We start from the raw sequence: 15990 nt of genomic DNA on the forward strand, positions 1-15990 counted from the left end.
AAGCAGCAGAACAAGGAAGCAGACGCTTGTTGGTGTAGCATTTCTCACAGGGAACGATCGGTGTGATATGTGATGATGTCGGTCCCGGTGAAGGCTTAAATTACTCGGTGGAGCAGCTGCTGACAGACCGGAGCACAGTGTGCACAGGAAGCACAATGGCAGACGAAGCTCCTTTCCAGTTCTTACATAACGAAGTGATCCAGTACATTTACAAGTCAGCTGAGAGCGGAGAGACGGTGAGACAGTGCTGGCTGTGGTTCAGCTCGATGACCTGAACAGCTAGCGGTCGTACAATGTGTTTGCTCATTAGTTCCCATCTGTTATCCACTCAGGAGAATGGGAGAAACATTGCCAAACTGGAGAATATGGGCTTTAGAGTCGGCCAGGGGCTCATAGAGAGGTAACAAGCTAACTACTGCCAACCCCCCCCCCCCTCTCTCTCTCTCTCTACTATCTATCTATCTATATCTAGACACATTTAAGCAATATCATACGACCTCGAGTGTGAAATTGCTTTTATACAGTTGTAGAAGCGTCTATTATTTGTTAATAGTAACAAGCCACAACAAGTCATGATTTGTTTTAGGGATGGTAACGGTTAATCGACGATCGATTGACTAGTCGTTAAGAATTTACTCGAGCACGTGATATTTAATCGATTTACTATTAAGCATAAACAATATGTAGTCCCCTGTTACATTATAGCTCTCAGTAGGAAGGTGTATTTCAAAGCATGGTTCAATGACTCGCATTCCTAACCAGAGGGGCAATGTCACTATTTTGTGACAGGGCGGTCATCTTGAGGTCAGGAAGAAGTGCGCGGACATGACGTTGGAAAATGAAGCAGGCACAGCGAAGTATTGTCTGGGACCATTTCAATCTAAAGAAGGAAAATGCCATCTGCAAACACTGCGAATCTGTGGTCAAATACAACACGGCAACGACAACGATGCTTTACCACTTGAATAATATTCATTCAAGCGCGCTGGCCGTTTCCTCCACATCGTCTGAACAGCAGCAGCCCACCATCACCTCAGTGTTAGCACAGAAGAGCTGCAGCGCACAGCAAACGGAAAAAATAACCCAGTCAATCTGCATGGTCATAGAGAAAGGCATGATGCCGGTCAGCATGGTGGACGGTCAGGGATTTTGGGAAATGATGCATCTGCTTGAACCTGCATATAATATCCCATCCCGAGGCACAATCATCTCGCGCATCGAGAGCAGGTACATGGAGGTGTTAGCGGTGCTGGCTAGCTTAGCTAGCAACTCAGACTTAGCCTCCATGTACCTGCTCTCGATGCGCGAGGTGATTGTGCCTCGGTATGGGATATTGTATGCAGGTTCAAGCAGATGCATCATTTTCTAAAATCCCTGACCGTCCACCGTGCTGATCGGCATCATATCTCTCTCTATAACCGTACAGGTTGACTGGGTTATTTTTTCCGTTCGCTGTGCGCTGCAGCTATTCTGTGCTAACACTGAGGTGATGGTGGGCTGCTGCTGTTGATGTGGAGGATCTGGCCAGCGCGCTTGAATGAATATTATTCCAGTGGTAAAGCATCGTTGTCGTCTCAGTGTTGTATTTGAACACAGATTCGCAGTGTTTGCAGATGGCATTTTCCTCCTTTAGATCAAAATGGTCCCAGACAATGCTTCGTCGTGCCCACTTCATTTTCCAACGTCATGTCTGCGCTCTTCTTCCTGACCTCAAGATGACCGCCCTGTCACAAAATAGTGACATTGCGCCCTCTGGTAGGCAATACGAGTCATTGAACCATGCTTTGAAATACACCTTCCTACTGAGAGCTATAATGTAACAGGGGACTACATATTGTTTATGCTTTAATAGTAACTCGAACAAATTTCACGTGCTTGAGCAAATTCTTAACGACCGATTAATCGATCATCGATTAATCGTTACCATCCCTAATATTAACACACAGAGAGTGGAAATATTGAGAGTCGAACAGCACATTGGGTCTCATGCAGGAACCGTTCATACTTACAATTTGCAGCTCCTGGACTTGATTTGAACAGTTTTTCCTTTCATCTAGACTAACAAAAGACACAGCACGGTTCAAAGACGAGCTGGACATCATGAAGTTTATCTGTAAAGACTTCTGGACTTGTGTGTTCAAGAAGCAAATCGACAACCTTCGAACAAATCACCAGGTAACACCACCTTGCTCTCTGTCAGTTAGTTACATTCATACAGTAGGATATCATTAACAGAACATTGCAACCAGGGCAATATTTCACTATCCCAATATTTGTTTGTTCATTTGTTTTTAAATTTTGGCATTTGTACACTGCTAATTTATTTATATATTAATATTAAATTTATTTTAAAGAAAAGAGATTGAAGAAATTACAAAATAAACATTAAAAAAAAAAAAAAAAAAAAATGTACGGGGGGGGGGGTGCTACAATATCAAAGTTGACAGGCACAAACTGACTTTTTTTTTACTATTAAAAATGGCTAAACTCTCTTTCTTTGTCTGTCTCTAGCTCTTTGTACACAGAGACAGCGCTATAGAGCTGCTTCTGAGTCCCATCTTTATTCCTCTTTTGCATTTTTACACAGAACCAAACAACAGCGGCATAATTTCACTCCAGTGTACACACTGCATCGCTGCATCCTGCAATCAAAAGAGGCGTGACGGGCATGACATGTCACACAATACTATAGGCCTCTGGTGTGACATAAAATATATGTGTTGGCAGCACTTTTTAAACAATAACAAAGGCATAACATGTCAATCACAATCACTTACACTGTTGGTTATGTGGGGGCTGATCTCGTCTTCTGCGTTGGGAAGGAGCTCCTGAACCTCACTGTTTTCCCTGTTTGTGGACATTTATGACCACTGTTCTTCTTATTTGTATTAGCTGCAAATTGCCAAGAGCAACTTTTTAAATCTCTCGCAGTGTGGTCACCAACAGAACGTGTGATCAAAACATCAGACCTACCTGCCCATGGTCACATCTTTTCAGCTTTACATTTTACACAGACTTCGTTTCAGGACTGTTACTACTTCCATTCACGACTCAGAGATGAGACCATCCTGTCCCCCTTTCTACGATCAGGGGTTTTATACACAACAGTGAGGCGACCTAACAGCGTGATATTCTGGCCTTGAACAGGCAGTGTCTCTCTGCTGAGCACAGTTGGTGAGAGTCTGCTTGCACACATATGGTGACAGGGCTTACTGTAACCTAATGGTTATTACCAGTGTAACACGGGCCCCCAGCAGGTGTACTGAGCTCTGAAGCCAATTTTCGTAGTGGCAAGATTGTGGAATTACATGTCACTTCATGCCACATGGCCCAAAAAGACTTTTTTCCAGTAGACTTGCATGAATTACAATAATTTGGCACAAAAACATTTGCTGAGTCTAAGAGCTGCATGATTAAATAATGTTATTCCCATTCAAGTTAGCGGGGGGCTGAAACAGAAGTAGCCAGCTTGGCTGGTGGACATCTCTAGTGCGCCTGCTCTATGGGGCACACAGCGCGCAAGCAGTGCATTCAGGTAATTTTCTACAGGCCGATTTTGTGGCTTCATGCACCACTGAGGATCTTCATAGAAATGTCGTGGGCCCAACCTCCAAGGCTTTATCCAGTTCTCTTTATACAGACATGCTTTGAATACAGATTAGCTGTTTGGGTGTGAGGTTGTCGAGACCTTTTAACAACTAAGTGCTGGTTAGCTGCTGCTACTGTGTGAGTTTGTGCTAACCAGGCAGGGGCTGAACTGACCATTTCCCAGAAGAAGAGCTGCCGATGGTCCTTCAGGGCTGTGTCTAACCTGTGGAATGCATGTGTGGAATGCTTTGTTTCTGCCTGGTCTCCTCTGTGTTAATGTATGCCAGTTCTCATGATGTTGTAATGTTTTTCAGGGTATCTATGTTCTCCAGGACAACAAGTTCCGATTGCTGAGTCAGCTGTCAGCTGGTAAACAGTATCTGGAACACGCCCCAAAGGTGCTTTGTCTGCATTTCATCCGACTGTATGACTCTTTAGTAGGGCTGGGCGATATGGAAAAAAGTCTTATCACGATCATTTTTTTCATATCGGACAATATCGATATATATCACGATATACATCAAATCACTATTTCTGTCAAGCTTGAATGTTCCCTTTTAATTGTAAGTGACATATGAAAATATCAGAAAGTTAATTTGGGTTTAAATATTTATTTTATGTCAGGCATTGAACATAACTAATATACTGTAGAACAGGCCAACTAGCAGACCTTTTCTACTAAAATTCCAGTTATAAAAATTTCCTCCCAGCGAAGGTCTGAACCTCATACCTAAAATCAATATCACAATTAATTGAACATTTTACTTTGAATGATCATTTTGCTTTTTGCTTTTGTTTTTGTTTGTTGGTTTGGTTTTTCCCCCATAGTTCACTGACACGGTTTCATTTTACCACAGTGTATTGGAGTGTAATAAACATATGATTCATTTATTTTTATTAAACTTTCCACCATTATATAAATATTAAAAGCTCCATCTTAAACAAACTTCAGGTAAATTTAAGCACCTTGTGCTGATAATAGGCCAACTTCTCCTGACTGCAGGACTCTGACTTCAACCACTGTGAATCTTCTGTGCTGTTTTTTACATTTTACTCCGGAAAAATAAATACATTTTGAGTAGGCCTGTTCTGCTATAGCTTTCCAACCTTCCCTGTTAAATAAAGGGTAATTGGTACATAGACTGTACATGTATTGCGCTTTACTAGTCTTCACACTACATTGTCACATTCACCCATTCTGGGTGCCCCCTGCAACTCAGTAATCATACACATGCACTCACACTCCGATGATGCAGCATCTTGAGCAATTCGGGATTCAGTATCTTGCCTCGACATGTTGCCCGGATGAGCCAGGGATCAAACCGCTGACCTTCCGATTAGAGGATAACCCCAATCTACCTCTTAGCCACAGCTGCCCCAAGGGTGAAAGTAAGGTCATGTGCCTATTGCCCCAGGCCCCCAAAACATTACATCTGCCCCTGTTGATAATAACGAGAGCTCAGTGCGAGCGACTGGATGAAACACGGAGCGATGCGTCCTGGTGTTTCTAAATAATTCCTTCCAAAGTCTGATTAAACCTGGAACTAACACCAAAGTAGTCTGTAGATGTTTAAAGAAGTCACTTTCCACCTGCAAATTTGGCTGTTTCAGACACTTTGGTGCTGCTGTTGGACCATCAGCTGTTTGGTCCGTTAATGAAATGCTGTTTAAGCACATATGACTCAGTTGTCAAACACTCAGCTGTGTTCTAGAGTCAAAGTTGTTCACTGGATTTGGTTCGCTGCGGGGCTATTTTATTATCATTGGCTGTTCGTGTTGTCTGTCAAAACATGGCTGGAATGCATTCTGTCGACTACGTCTCATATTTCAATTGAGGAAAAGTTATTTCGCGAGTAATATCCTTATCGTTTTATCGCCCAGCCCTACTCTTTAGTAATCTGTTCTCTGAGGCTCTTTACTTTTTGTGAGGCGGCTGATCCCAGACCAGCAGTGCTTCACACAGCTCCACACTCATATTAGGAGATCAGAACCTTAAAACGAACTGTAGGTTGAGTGACTGGATGTAACCAAATAGCCTGCAGGTTATTAATAATCTATTATGGAGTGTTTCCACTACATGGTACCGGCTCTGCTCTACTCGCCTTTTTGGTTTTCCACTTGGAAAAAGTACCTGGTACCTGGTACCACCTTTTTTGGTACCTATTCTCCTGGGGTTCCAAAAAAAGAAGACCGGGTACTATGACATAATAAAAAGGTGACATAAAACAATGCGGACCACTGATTAGTCAGACCAGACATAAGCTGTGTCCCATTTCAGGGTCTGCATCCTTCGGAAGCTGCATTCGAAGGCCGATTACGTCACAGCGCTGCGCAAAGGCTGTCTGATTTGGTCACAATTTGACCGCTCCTTCTTATGCAGCCCACAAATGCGGCCTTCTTTTCCCTCGTTTTGGAGGACACATTGCTACTATCCTTCGCGGCCTTCCATTTCCCAAGATTCCTTGCGTGCCCGCAAACTTCAAAAATAATTGTCAGAATGGCGGCACAGAGTGGAGATCGGAGCCTTGATTGAACTTAATGTGGGTTTTTACTCATTTGAAAATCAAACGCCAGATATGTTAAAAATTAAAATCTCATAATTTCCTTCATAATACGTGACGCTAGTAATGCTAACACGCAGCCACCTAGCATACTAGCTATGGGAATGTAGAGCCAGGTCGGCGCTGTAGCCCCGCTGCACTGCCCGGAGCAGAAGAGAGCTCCGCCCGCTGAGCGAGGCTCCACTGCCCTGAGATAAATCAGCTTCCGACGCGGACAGAGCCACTTCTCCTCCTCCTCCAGCAAAATTTAAATAAAAAAATATATAAAAATAAAATAATTCCTTTGCTTTAGTACCCCCCCCCCCCCCCCCCCCCTCTGGCGAGCCCTAATAACAGCAGGAATCAACTGACGTTGGGGTAAGGGCGGGAACATCTGATGACGCAACCAGGAAATCCTCCGAAGGCTAGACTGTCCCAATTAACAACCGTTGATGCGGCCTTCGGAAGTGCCTCCGAAGGGGTCGCTTCCGTAGACCGCGTAGGCTGCGTCCTCCGAAGAATGCAGACCCTGAATTGGGACACAACTATAATCGTCACTGTGTCATTGCGTCATCAATAACGGCACGCAGGGAATACCCTGAATAGTGCAAACAGCAAAGGTATTGTAGGTACTGCAGTTTCAGGGGGAGCTCCAAATAATTGTTCATTTCTGTGTTACAGATTATATATTTTCTGCACATAAAGTTTCCTGAAATAATAAAAGATAGAAGTAATATGTCAGCATTGTGTGTTTATCCACTTATTACATTCCATTTCAAAACATCAATCTCCACTGTTTAATTTCTGTGTCTGTTCCTGCTATGGCCATCTGTGCGTAAAGCAGTGCTGCGGTCAGATTCCTACATTAACGTAGTGACCTGAACTCCTCATCATCTGACAGAAGGGACAGAGAAAGAGAAGAAATGTTGCTGGTGCTGTTAAGTGCTTACAGTGGTATAGGGTGCTGAAGGGATGATGTATTTTTGTAGGCCAACCAGGAACTTAGCATCGCACTAGTTCCCTCGTCATTAACCTTTTTGGGATTTTTGAATGGGATTTTCAATTTTTGTTATTAAAAAATAAGCTCTGTGACAAACATGAGTTTATGATACTTACAAGTTTTGTTTAGCATGGTAATCTTCACAGATGAACACCGCTGTGTGTTTTGAAACGTAAATGAAATCAGAAGCAAAAAAGCTATTGTTACCCTATACTCGAACTAGATCAAGTGGGACTTTGCGAAGCTGTAAAGGCGGACGAGTGGGTTTAATGCAGGGATGTATAATAAGGAAGTTTCTGTGTCCAGTGTGATAATGTCTAACGCCCCCGACAAACACTGTAGTCCTATTTAGCCACTTGTTATCAACAAGTTCTTTGTTAAGACAGGTAAAACCTTAAAAGTTCAAAAATCACGTTTAAGCGGACATATTTTATGTTGCAGAACAAATATTAGCAAATATTATATATATAAATATATATCTAACAAATATATATTTAGCCTGTGTTAACCACAGACCTTATTTAAGGCATTTAACGAAAACCCATTCAAAAAGTCCATAGACTTTAAGATGAGGGAACCGGGAGTGCTAAAAGGACTCATTACTTCACCACTATATTAGTAAAATCCTTTTCACAGTAACACTGTTATTTACTGCGCGCTGCCTTACACATGTGACAGGTTATAGTAGTGGTGCTCACCGGAAAATGGGGCTCCCCTGAAAGCCACTGGGTAATTCGAACCCTGTGCCTATGTGTGTGTCGTGTTGAAACTGGCGTCACGGCCCTGTTGCATGGCGTCGCTATGACGACCAGCTGCACTGAGGCAGTACTATCTTCTAATGGAAAACGACCCCTAGAAAAGTACCCAATACCAAAGGCGAGTAGAGTAGAGCTGTTAAAATGTAGTGGAAATGCGCCATTAGTAATCTATTGACTTGTAAGTTGCAGAGGTGTCCTGGTCACATCCTTTGTTTCATCAATCCAACTCTTTTAATATTGAATATCTGCTGTCAGATCACATTTTATCTTCAATTGATTTTTTTGTTTTATTCATTTTTCTTTTTCCAACATTATACAGGATCACAGTACACAGCAAAAATAACAGCTGAAACACACGGGACATATAGGCGCTGCGAGCCATATGCCACAGCCTGCCTGCAGTATAGTGTGTCCATAATGTTGAACTAAAGCTGCTACACCGACCACGGAAGCTGCACGCATGTGCACGGGCATCACACAGCTCTTCTACATAGAACTATGCAACAAACGTACAACCTGTTTAAAATGAAAATGACTACCTCAGTGTCAGTGTGTTGCAGCACATTGACCTCGCAGGTGTGTCAACATTTCACCTGAAAAAAAAATCAATCAAATCAATGCATCCTGTAGCTCAAATGATTCAAGTGATAAATTCAGCACCAGACCACTGTATATAATCACTTGGCATAACTCAGTATGCACACAGTGAAGCAGACACACACTACAAAGACAGTTAGCCTCTAGTTTGGAGAAGCAGGCTGGAGTAATGTGGCATAAACCCAGCAATGCACTACTGTGGACAGAGGCAGCAGAAAAACTTATTTTAGCCACTTATAAAAATCTGCATCAGTTCAACTATATGCTATAAAGAGTCAGACAGGCCTGTTCAATAGGGTAACTGAAGCTGTTATACTCATCTGTGCTCTTTCCAAAGACAAAAACAGTCGTTTAAGTTGGCTGAACAGGGAAGCTGCTGGTTTACCACTGCCTTAGTCAGTTTGTTTATGTTACAGTGTGACTTACAAGATTAGTACACATGTCCTAAAATTGTCAGGGGATAAAGGGTGAGTTCACATTTACTTGACACAGATGGCTGTTTGTCTCTTTGCAGTATCTGGCCCTCACCTGTGGTCTGGTGAGAGGAGCTCTGTCCAACCTGGGAGTGAAGAGTATTGTGACAGCTGAGGTGTCCATCATGCCTGCATGTAAGAAATGCATCACTCCATCATCATCCACTTACAGACAAAAAATAGTCACTCTACTACTCTGCTACTTGCACTTTCAACTATGTCTCTGCCATTATCTGCAAATTGAGTTCTATGAAAACTAAACAGTGTCTGTACAGATTAACTGCTGCCTTCTTACACAGGGCAGCATCTGAGCTGGAGGCATTTTTCTCCACATTCCAGCTCTGATACCAAAGCCTCAATTCACACAGAGCTCTTTGTTTTTTGTTTCATCATCTTCTTTTCAAGAGGTGCAACGGAGTCAAGAGTTGATCACAGTAAGCCAGCAGCACTATCAAAAAGATAAACAATTTGGGAGAGACTAGCTAGTATAAGCGACCTCAGATACACTGAGACATGGTAATACGTTTAATGCTGATGGAATCAATTCCTTCAATTTAGCTACTGCACTATCGGACAGACACCTACTGTAGTAACTTTTGCTGAGCGGCTGGTAATCAAGTAACAGGAAATCAAAAGTTATGAAATAGTGATTTGATAAAAAGGATTCTTTAGAGAAAGTATTGCGTCCACAATGTCGATTCCACATGCAAGAACAAGGTCTAGGGTGTGGTTAACAACAGGAAGATAAAAGAAACACACTAAACCGCAACTGAAACTTTTTCAGGTGCACGACTCGAAAAGCAATGTACGAAAAACACTGTCAGCTCACATTAATGTCCTTTTTAGATGCTTTTAATTCTGGGCCTGTGACAACAGTCTTCATCAACATTGTGAACAACAGGCGGAAACGTCTCCTTATATACAGGAATATCCTTACAAAATAAAACATATTCAATATAAGACCAAAAGATAAACCTCAGATACACTGAGACATGGCAATGAGTGCAATGCTAATGAAATCAATTCCTCAAATTTCGCTACTGCAATATCGCAGACTTCTACTTTAGTAATATTTGCTGAGTGGCTGGTAATTTAGTAACAACAAATAGTAAGTTATTAAATAGTGATGTTATAAAAAGGATTCTGTGGAGAAACTATTTTAGTCTACAATGTTGATTTCACATGCTAGAACAAGGTCTTGAATGGGGTAAAACAGTGGGTGGGTTTATGTACACTCTGACTGAAGCCAGTTGAGTCCAATAGTGCGATAAATGCAACACTGAGGCTATCATTATTAATGTCCATGTGCGTATCACCTACGATAACAACTTTGTCTGATTTAAGCACTAAACTTGATATAAACTCTGAGAATTGGGATAAAAATTCAGAGTACGGTCCCAGAGCGCGGTACACTATAACAAATAGAATGGGCTGCAGAGTTTTCCAGGCTGGGTGTGAGAGGAAGAAAAATGTGAATATTTCTATGACCCGGAGCAGTGGATTCATTCAGGCTAACATAATCATCAGGACTCAAACAGGTCTCAGTGAGACAGAATTAAGTCAATATGATTATCCGATGATAAATTATTGACTAAAAGAGCTTTAGATGATAAAGACCTGATGTTCAAAAGTCTGCATCTAATTCTCCTTTTTTTTTTTTTTTTTCCAGAAGAAGCACTGATCTTAATTAGGTTTTTAATGTACAGCGCCTCTCATTTTACCCTAGATGTACATAATTTAAGTGGTTGGGGAACAGACAGCATTTTTATGACACTATGGGTGGCTGACTACACTAGAGAAAGCTCCGAGAAGCATGTCTGACTGCAACTCTGCCCCCGGTCCCAACTGTGGATCTTCATGGCTTTGAGCCTCTAATGAACTCGGCCAGGTTCCTAGAGAGGAGAGTGGCTCCATCCAAACTGGGATGAATGGCGTCCCTCCTGATAAGACCAGGTTTTCCCCAGAAAGTTTGCCAATTGACTATGAAGCCCACTTAGTTTGCTGGATCAGCCCATTCTTATTCCAAACTTGTAAAATTCCACCACGTTGACAGTGGTGTTGGCGTTAGATCGTGACGCAAAAAGCCACCTTTCGTGTGCATAAAACGCCACTGGATGATGTCAGCTGAGCACCACTGGAAAGAACCAGTCATGGAGTAACTATATGCCACCAGACGGCCTGAACGGTACCTGCCACAGTAGTTGAGAATGCTGCGGGACATAAGGTGTCGCATCCGCATGAAACTTGGCAGGATGGCATAAGGTTGAATGGGCCTCCTTCCCCTAATCCAAACCATCCATGCCAGCTTGTGCATATGTTAAGGTCCTGGCATTGGTTGCCACGTGCTGTTGTTGTCTGAACATTACTAACTGCAGCATCATCCCACCATGTGTCACCAACCTCATTTTTTATGTCCCCAACCTCATTTTTTTCAGCTGCCAATTACCAGAGTTTTCTCCTTAGCAGGTGTGAGTGGGGAGAACCTGTTTGAAATATGAAGGGGCTGGTGGTGAGCTATGCTCTTCACCTTAGACTTATGCGTCTTTTGGACAGTTAGCAAGCCTCCAGGCTGCACGAGGGGTTGTCAGAGGACAGCTAGCAGAGGCCCGTCTGTACTGGATACTGGGGGTTGGTGAGCTACCCACCATTATCGTTAAAGGACAGCAGCAAAGGAAGAGGGAGAGGCCATTGCTAACTGCTAAGCTATAGCAGCTACCAATGTCATGTAAACAACTGTGTGAAGATGGGAGCTGTGAGTGAATTGGAGGGAGTGCAACATATAGCAGCACAAAGACACCGTCTTTGAGCAAAATAATAGTTAATTTCTTTCCTGAATAAGAACAAAGAGTGAGCTAACACATGCTTTCTTCTCTCTTTGCTTTTTATATCTCTGCAGGTAAATTCCAGGTCATGATCCAGAAAATGTAGCTTAGCTGAGGCCACTCTGCACTCTTCTGCCTGCATACATCCTTTTTTGTCATGAAAGTTTTGTCATGAAAGGGAAATGCCACCCATCGTCATCTGTAAAATTTTCTTCTCTCTACACCTTATATCACAATTACAGTTACAATAACAATTTGTCTCAAGTTTGTCTCATCTTCCAACATCCAGAGTCCTGTTTTTGGATATCCGTCTTTAGGGGAACTCTGCTTTCTGCTGTCACTGTCATTAATCATAAGAAGACAACACGTAACAATGACATGATAATTACTTTTGAGAATAAATATATAGGAATGTTATCTCTTTTATATAAATACTGAGTTTATCATTAAATCAGTGTGAGAGGATTGTCATTGTGGAAGTACTTTGGTAAACCACACAATGTCACTTTGGACTGATACACATTGAACTGGTTATCAGTTTTTAAAAAATGATTAGAATATATTGTGTCAGATTGCTTATTAGGATTTATCTTTTGAAAAAAGATACCTGCGTATTGTCCCAGCCCTACCAGTTAGCTCTAATAAGAGCTTCAGTGCTTTTCAGCAATTCATTAAATGAATGAACTAAATAAGAATATCTGTATGAATAACAAAAACAAGGAAATGATCCCCACTGAGTAGCATAGATGATACAATTTCATGTCTTGACAATGTTAAACAAACTGATTTGGAGCTACAGAAAGTGTGGCAACAGTTCGTGTGGAGAACACTATTCTTAAACATGCCAAAATATGATTTCATGAACAGATGAGTAGATGAATGAATTAATACGCTTGCCTTTGATAACAGTGCTCATCACTGGAAAAAAAGACACTTATTGTAGCATTATTGATGGTCACCAAGCCTGCTGAAACATGGAAATGTTCAAACTGTTTGTACAATACTGTACACGATTTTGTTCTTATTAAAGGTGTTTGAGTTCATGTTGAATCTGTTGTAATTAAATGCCAATGTGAACTTCCTCACTGCCACACTCCAGCTTTCATTGTCCAGCTCCAAAACAGCAACAACATTAACAGGTATCAGGTGCCTCGAGCTGCCAGTGCTACTAGCTGTCAGAGGACTGTCAAGTCTTTGCTTTCTGCCGTCCCTGCTGGGGCTGTTACATTGGTATTGTTCTGCGTATTTTCTGCACTGAACCTCTGTGATAACACTGGACTTCGATGACACAGCTGCAACACTTACAAGTCAAATTATTGAGTTACAAATCCAATCCATATCAACAGTGTTTACAGTTTTTCACAAATGCTAAAACACATACCTTGAAACCCTCCTTTTTCTTTAAACTGTGAACCCAGAACCCAGTTTTCAAACTGCATTCACAAAACATCTGGCTCTTCTGAGAAAATCATATAATCACATCAGAACAGTTTTATTTGTGCTCCAAATCCAACAATGTTGTCAGATTGTACATAGCAGTCAAAATAAAAAAAATAGTGCTCACTAGTCAGTACACACCACATTAAACATTACAGAAAACATAGTGTTCAGGGATTCAGCGCCTACAAGAAAAAATAATTATTTTTTAGAATAAATACATTTTGAATTTATAATACATTTGAATTTATAATTACATTTTGAATCAACATAGCAACAGTTTAGATATTGCATAGTGCAAATGTGATTTTTCGTTAGGCCCAAGCATCATGTCTTTCTGCTGGGTTAGGCAAGACACAATTGAATCCTTCAAAATTGTGTAGTCTTCTACAACTCCTTGCCATATTTCATGAAGTCAAGTCTGATGGCATTATGAAGGACAATGTTGACAAGAAGAGCCTTTTGCTGATGGGATAGTAGGAGTCCTTCCACTCTCATTTGGGGTCGCTGTGTCTCAGAGGTAGAGGAGGTTGCTCAGCGGTTTGATCCCTGGCTCCTCCAGGCAACATGTCGAAGTATTCTTGGGCTGAACCCCAAACTGCACAATAGCACAATAAGTAAGAAAATGTGTGTTTGGTAGATTATTCCCTTGTTGTAACAATGCTTCTAGGCAATAAATCTTATACTGTTGGAAAGCCTGTTTATTTCCCTTTTTAAATGGTGACACATTTGTAAGGAAATTGCATTTGTGGGATGAGCAGCAGAGCTGAGCTGTTGAGATATGTTGCTGCTGACCAAAGTGTTGCCCAACAGACTGACGGACATCACCATCTCTAAAACCTTAGTATGCTTTAATGTGGCCTTTTAAATAACCACTATAGAACATATTTGCCTTTAGATGTGATCAGACAAGTCAGATTGTTTTGTTGTGAAGGATTTAAAGTGTTGAAAAAAAAAACATTTGAGAAAAGCCAGTTAAAATGATTATAATTTTAGTTAACTTTGGGTACAGATTATAGTTTTAGTTTTTTTGTTTGCTTGTTATTTCTGTTAGCCATTTAGTTTATATTTTACAGTTGTATAAACCCCTGGTGGATCCTGACTCTTGTCACAGGAAACCATATGGATCAATAGTTTGTTTCTAACTGTCTGACTGCTCTTGTTTTTTGACCCATTAGACTTAGTTGTAGTGAAATCACTGCGTTCCAAGTTCCCAGCTTAGTGAGTAATAGGCTGTTAAAACATGGACAAACTAGAATATCCGCCATGTACTGTGGTTGTTGTATGCTTCTGCACACCAGTCAACAGTTTACATCCATGTCTGTGAAAACATGGATGCCTCACACACATCTTCAGCACAGAAGATCTCTACAATCAGCAGAGTGTCAAAGTGGACACCCAAGATTACTGAACGCACTTATCTGGTTACTGAATGCTGCTAATTTTAGTCATTTCTTGTAAATGGCAGATTGTTTTAAGTCTTTTGTTGGTAAAAATCTTTATGCTGTTTGTTTTGAAGTTTTTGCTGTTGTGTTTTTAGTCTGTGCTTTTTGGTGAAATTTGTCAATAAAGGTTAAATAAAAAAATTAAATTAAAAAAATAGTGTCATCAGTTCAGTATCTGACTAAATGTCTACCCTTCTGTTTCGGAGTTATGACATTGAGTAATGGAAAGAAAAGTGTTTTATGTCGAATATGTCACAGTGAAATTACCCTTTGACCTTTAGAGTTTTATCACTTCATCATTTTATCATATTAGACATTTTGTGCAAAGTTTTGTCATAATTAGCGCAATAATTCTTGAATTATGTTTTGTGAGGTCATGTTGACCTTGACCTTTGTCCTTTGATTACCAAATTCTAATCAATTCATTCAACACTACTTAGTATGTTTACATGATACTAGAAAAAGTCCAATAATTGTGTTAGTCTGACTAAAACTGGACTTTTAAAATACATATAAACATGTTAATCCCACTGAAATCATACTAAGTCGAATTTCTCAAAGCTAGACAAACAGCCTAGATCAGGGGTGTCAAACTCAAATATACAGTGGGCCTACAATGACTACAATTGAGCATGTTTTCCCTTCTCTCCAGATATATAATGATGAACTCATAATGATAAAATTTACATTTAAATCTGGAACAAGCAAAGCTTACTATTATTATAAACACATGAGAAATCGAATTACAAATAAAAGGCACATCAGTGGCACTCGTTTCTTTTTTTATTTAAATAAATAAAAAAAACCTGTCTGTCCCTCTCTCTATTTGTAGCCTTCAGCAGTTCATTTTAATAGAAACCTTTTTTCACAGACCAACAACAAAACAGCCAAAAAAATATAATATAATATAAGTTTCTTCAATGAAAATCTAACCAGGTCTGTCCTTTATATTCATGAACAGATACTCTGCCTCCCACCTGTCTAGAGAGCTCCTGTTTTCAAAGTCCACCTTTCCTTTGGCCATTTTTTGGGAGGGATAGCATATATTTGCCTGTGGTGATTGACAGCATGAGGTTGCTAATGAATGTCAGGAGGATGCTTGCAGGTCTTGATTGACACGCCAACGCACTTGCAGTGCATTCTGGGATTTTTACTATTAGCATTGCGTGTGCTATATACCGGCGGGCCAGTTCCAATAGACATTTGATATCGTCTCGTGAGCCCATGGATTTGGCCCATGGATTTTGAGTTTAACATCTCTGGCCTAGATAATGCAGTTGGGGGTTGATTTACTCTTTTATGTATATGCCTCAACTGGACCAGAACTGGC

The 15990-nt window shown here is 40.9% G+C and overlaps 1 protein-coding gene across 1 annotated transcript; it reads left to right on the plus strand.

Moving 5' to 3' along the window:
• The first annotated feature begins 4 nt into the window (after nucleotides 1-4).
• trappc6b (trafficking protein particle complex subunit 6B) lies at nucleotides 5-12828 on the plus strand. The gene is made up of 6 exons (XM_042491615.1): nucleotides 5-236; nucleotides 333-400; nucleotides 2058-2175; nucleotides 3903-3986; nucleotides 8998-9091; nucleotides 11853-12828. Exons 1-6 carry the CDS (start codon nucleotides 156-158, stop codon nucleotides 11882-11884), a joined length of 477 nt encoding a protein of 158 aa, XP_042347549.1. The 5' UTR covers nucleotides 5-155; the 3' UTR covers nucleotides 11885-12828.
• Nucleotides 12829-15990: the final 3162 nt, after the last annotated feature.

This window comes from Plectropomus leopardus, chromosome 8 (assembly GCF_008729295.1).
Source record: "Plectropomus leopardus isolate mb chromosome 8, YSFRI_Pleo_2.0, whole genome shotgun sequence".
In the NCBI taxonomy this organism is placed as follows: domain Eukaryota; kingdom Metazoa; phylum Chordata; class Actinopteri; order Perciformes; family Serranidae; genus Plectropomus; species Plectropomus leopardus.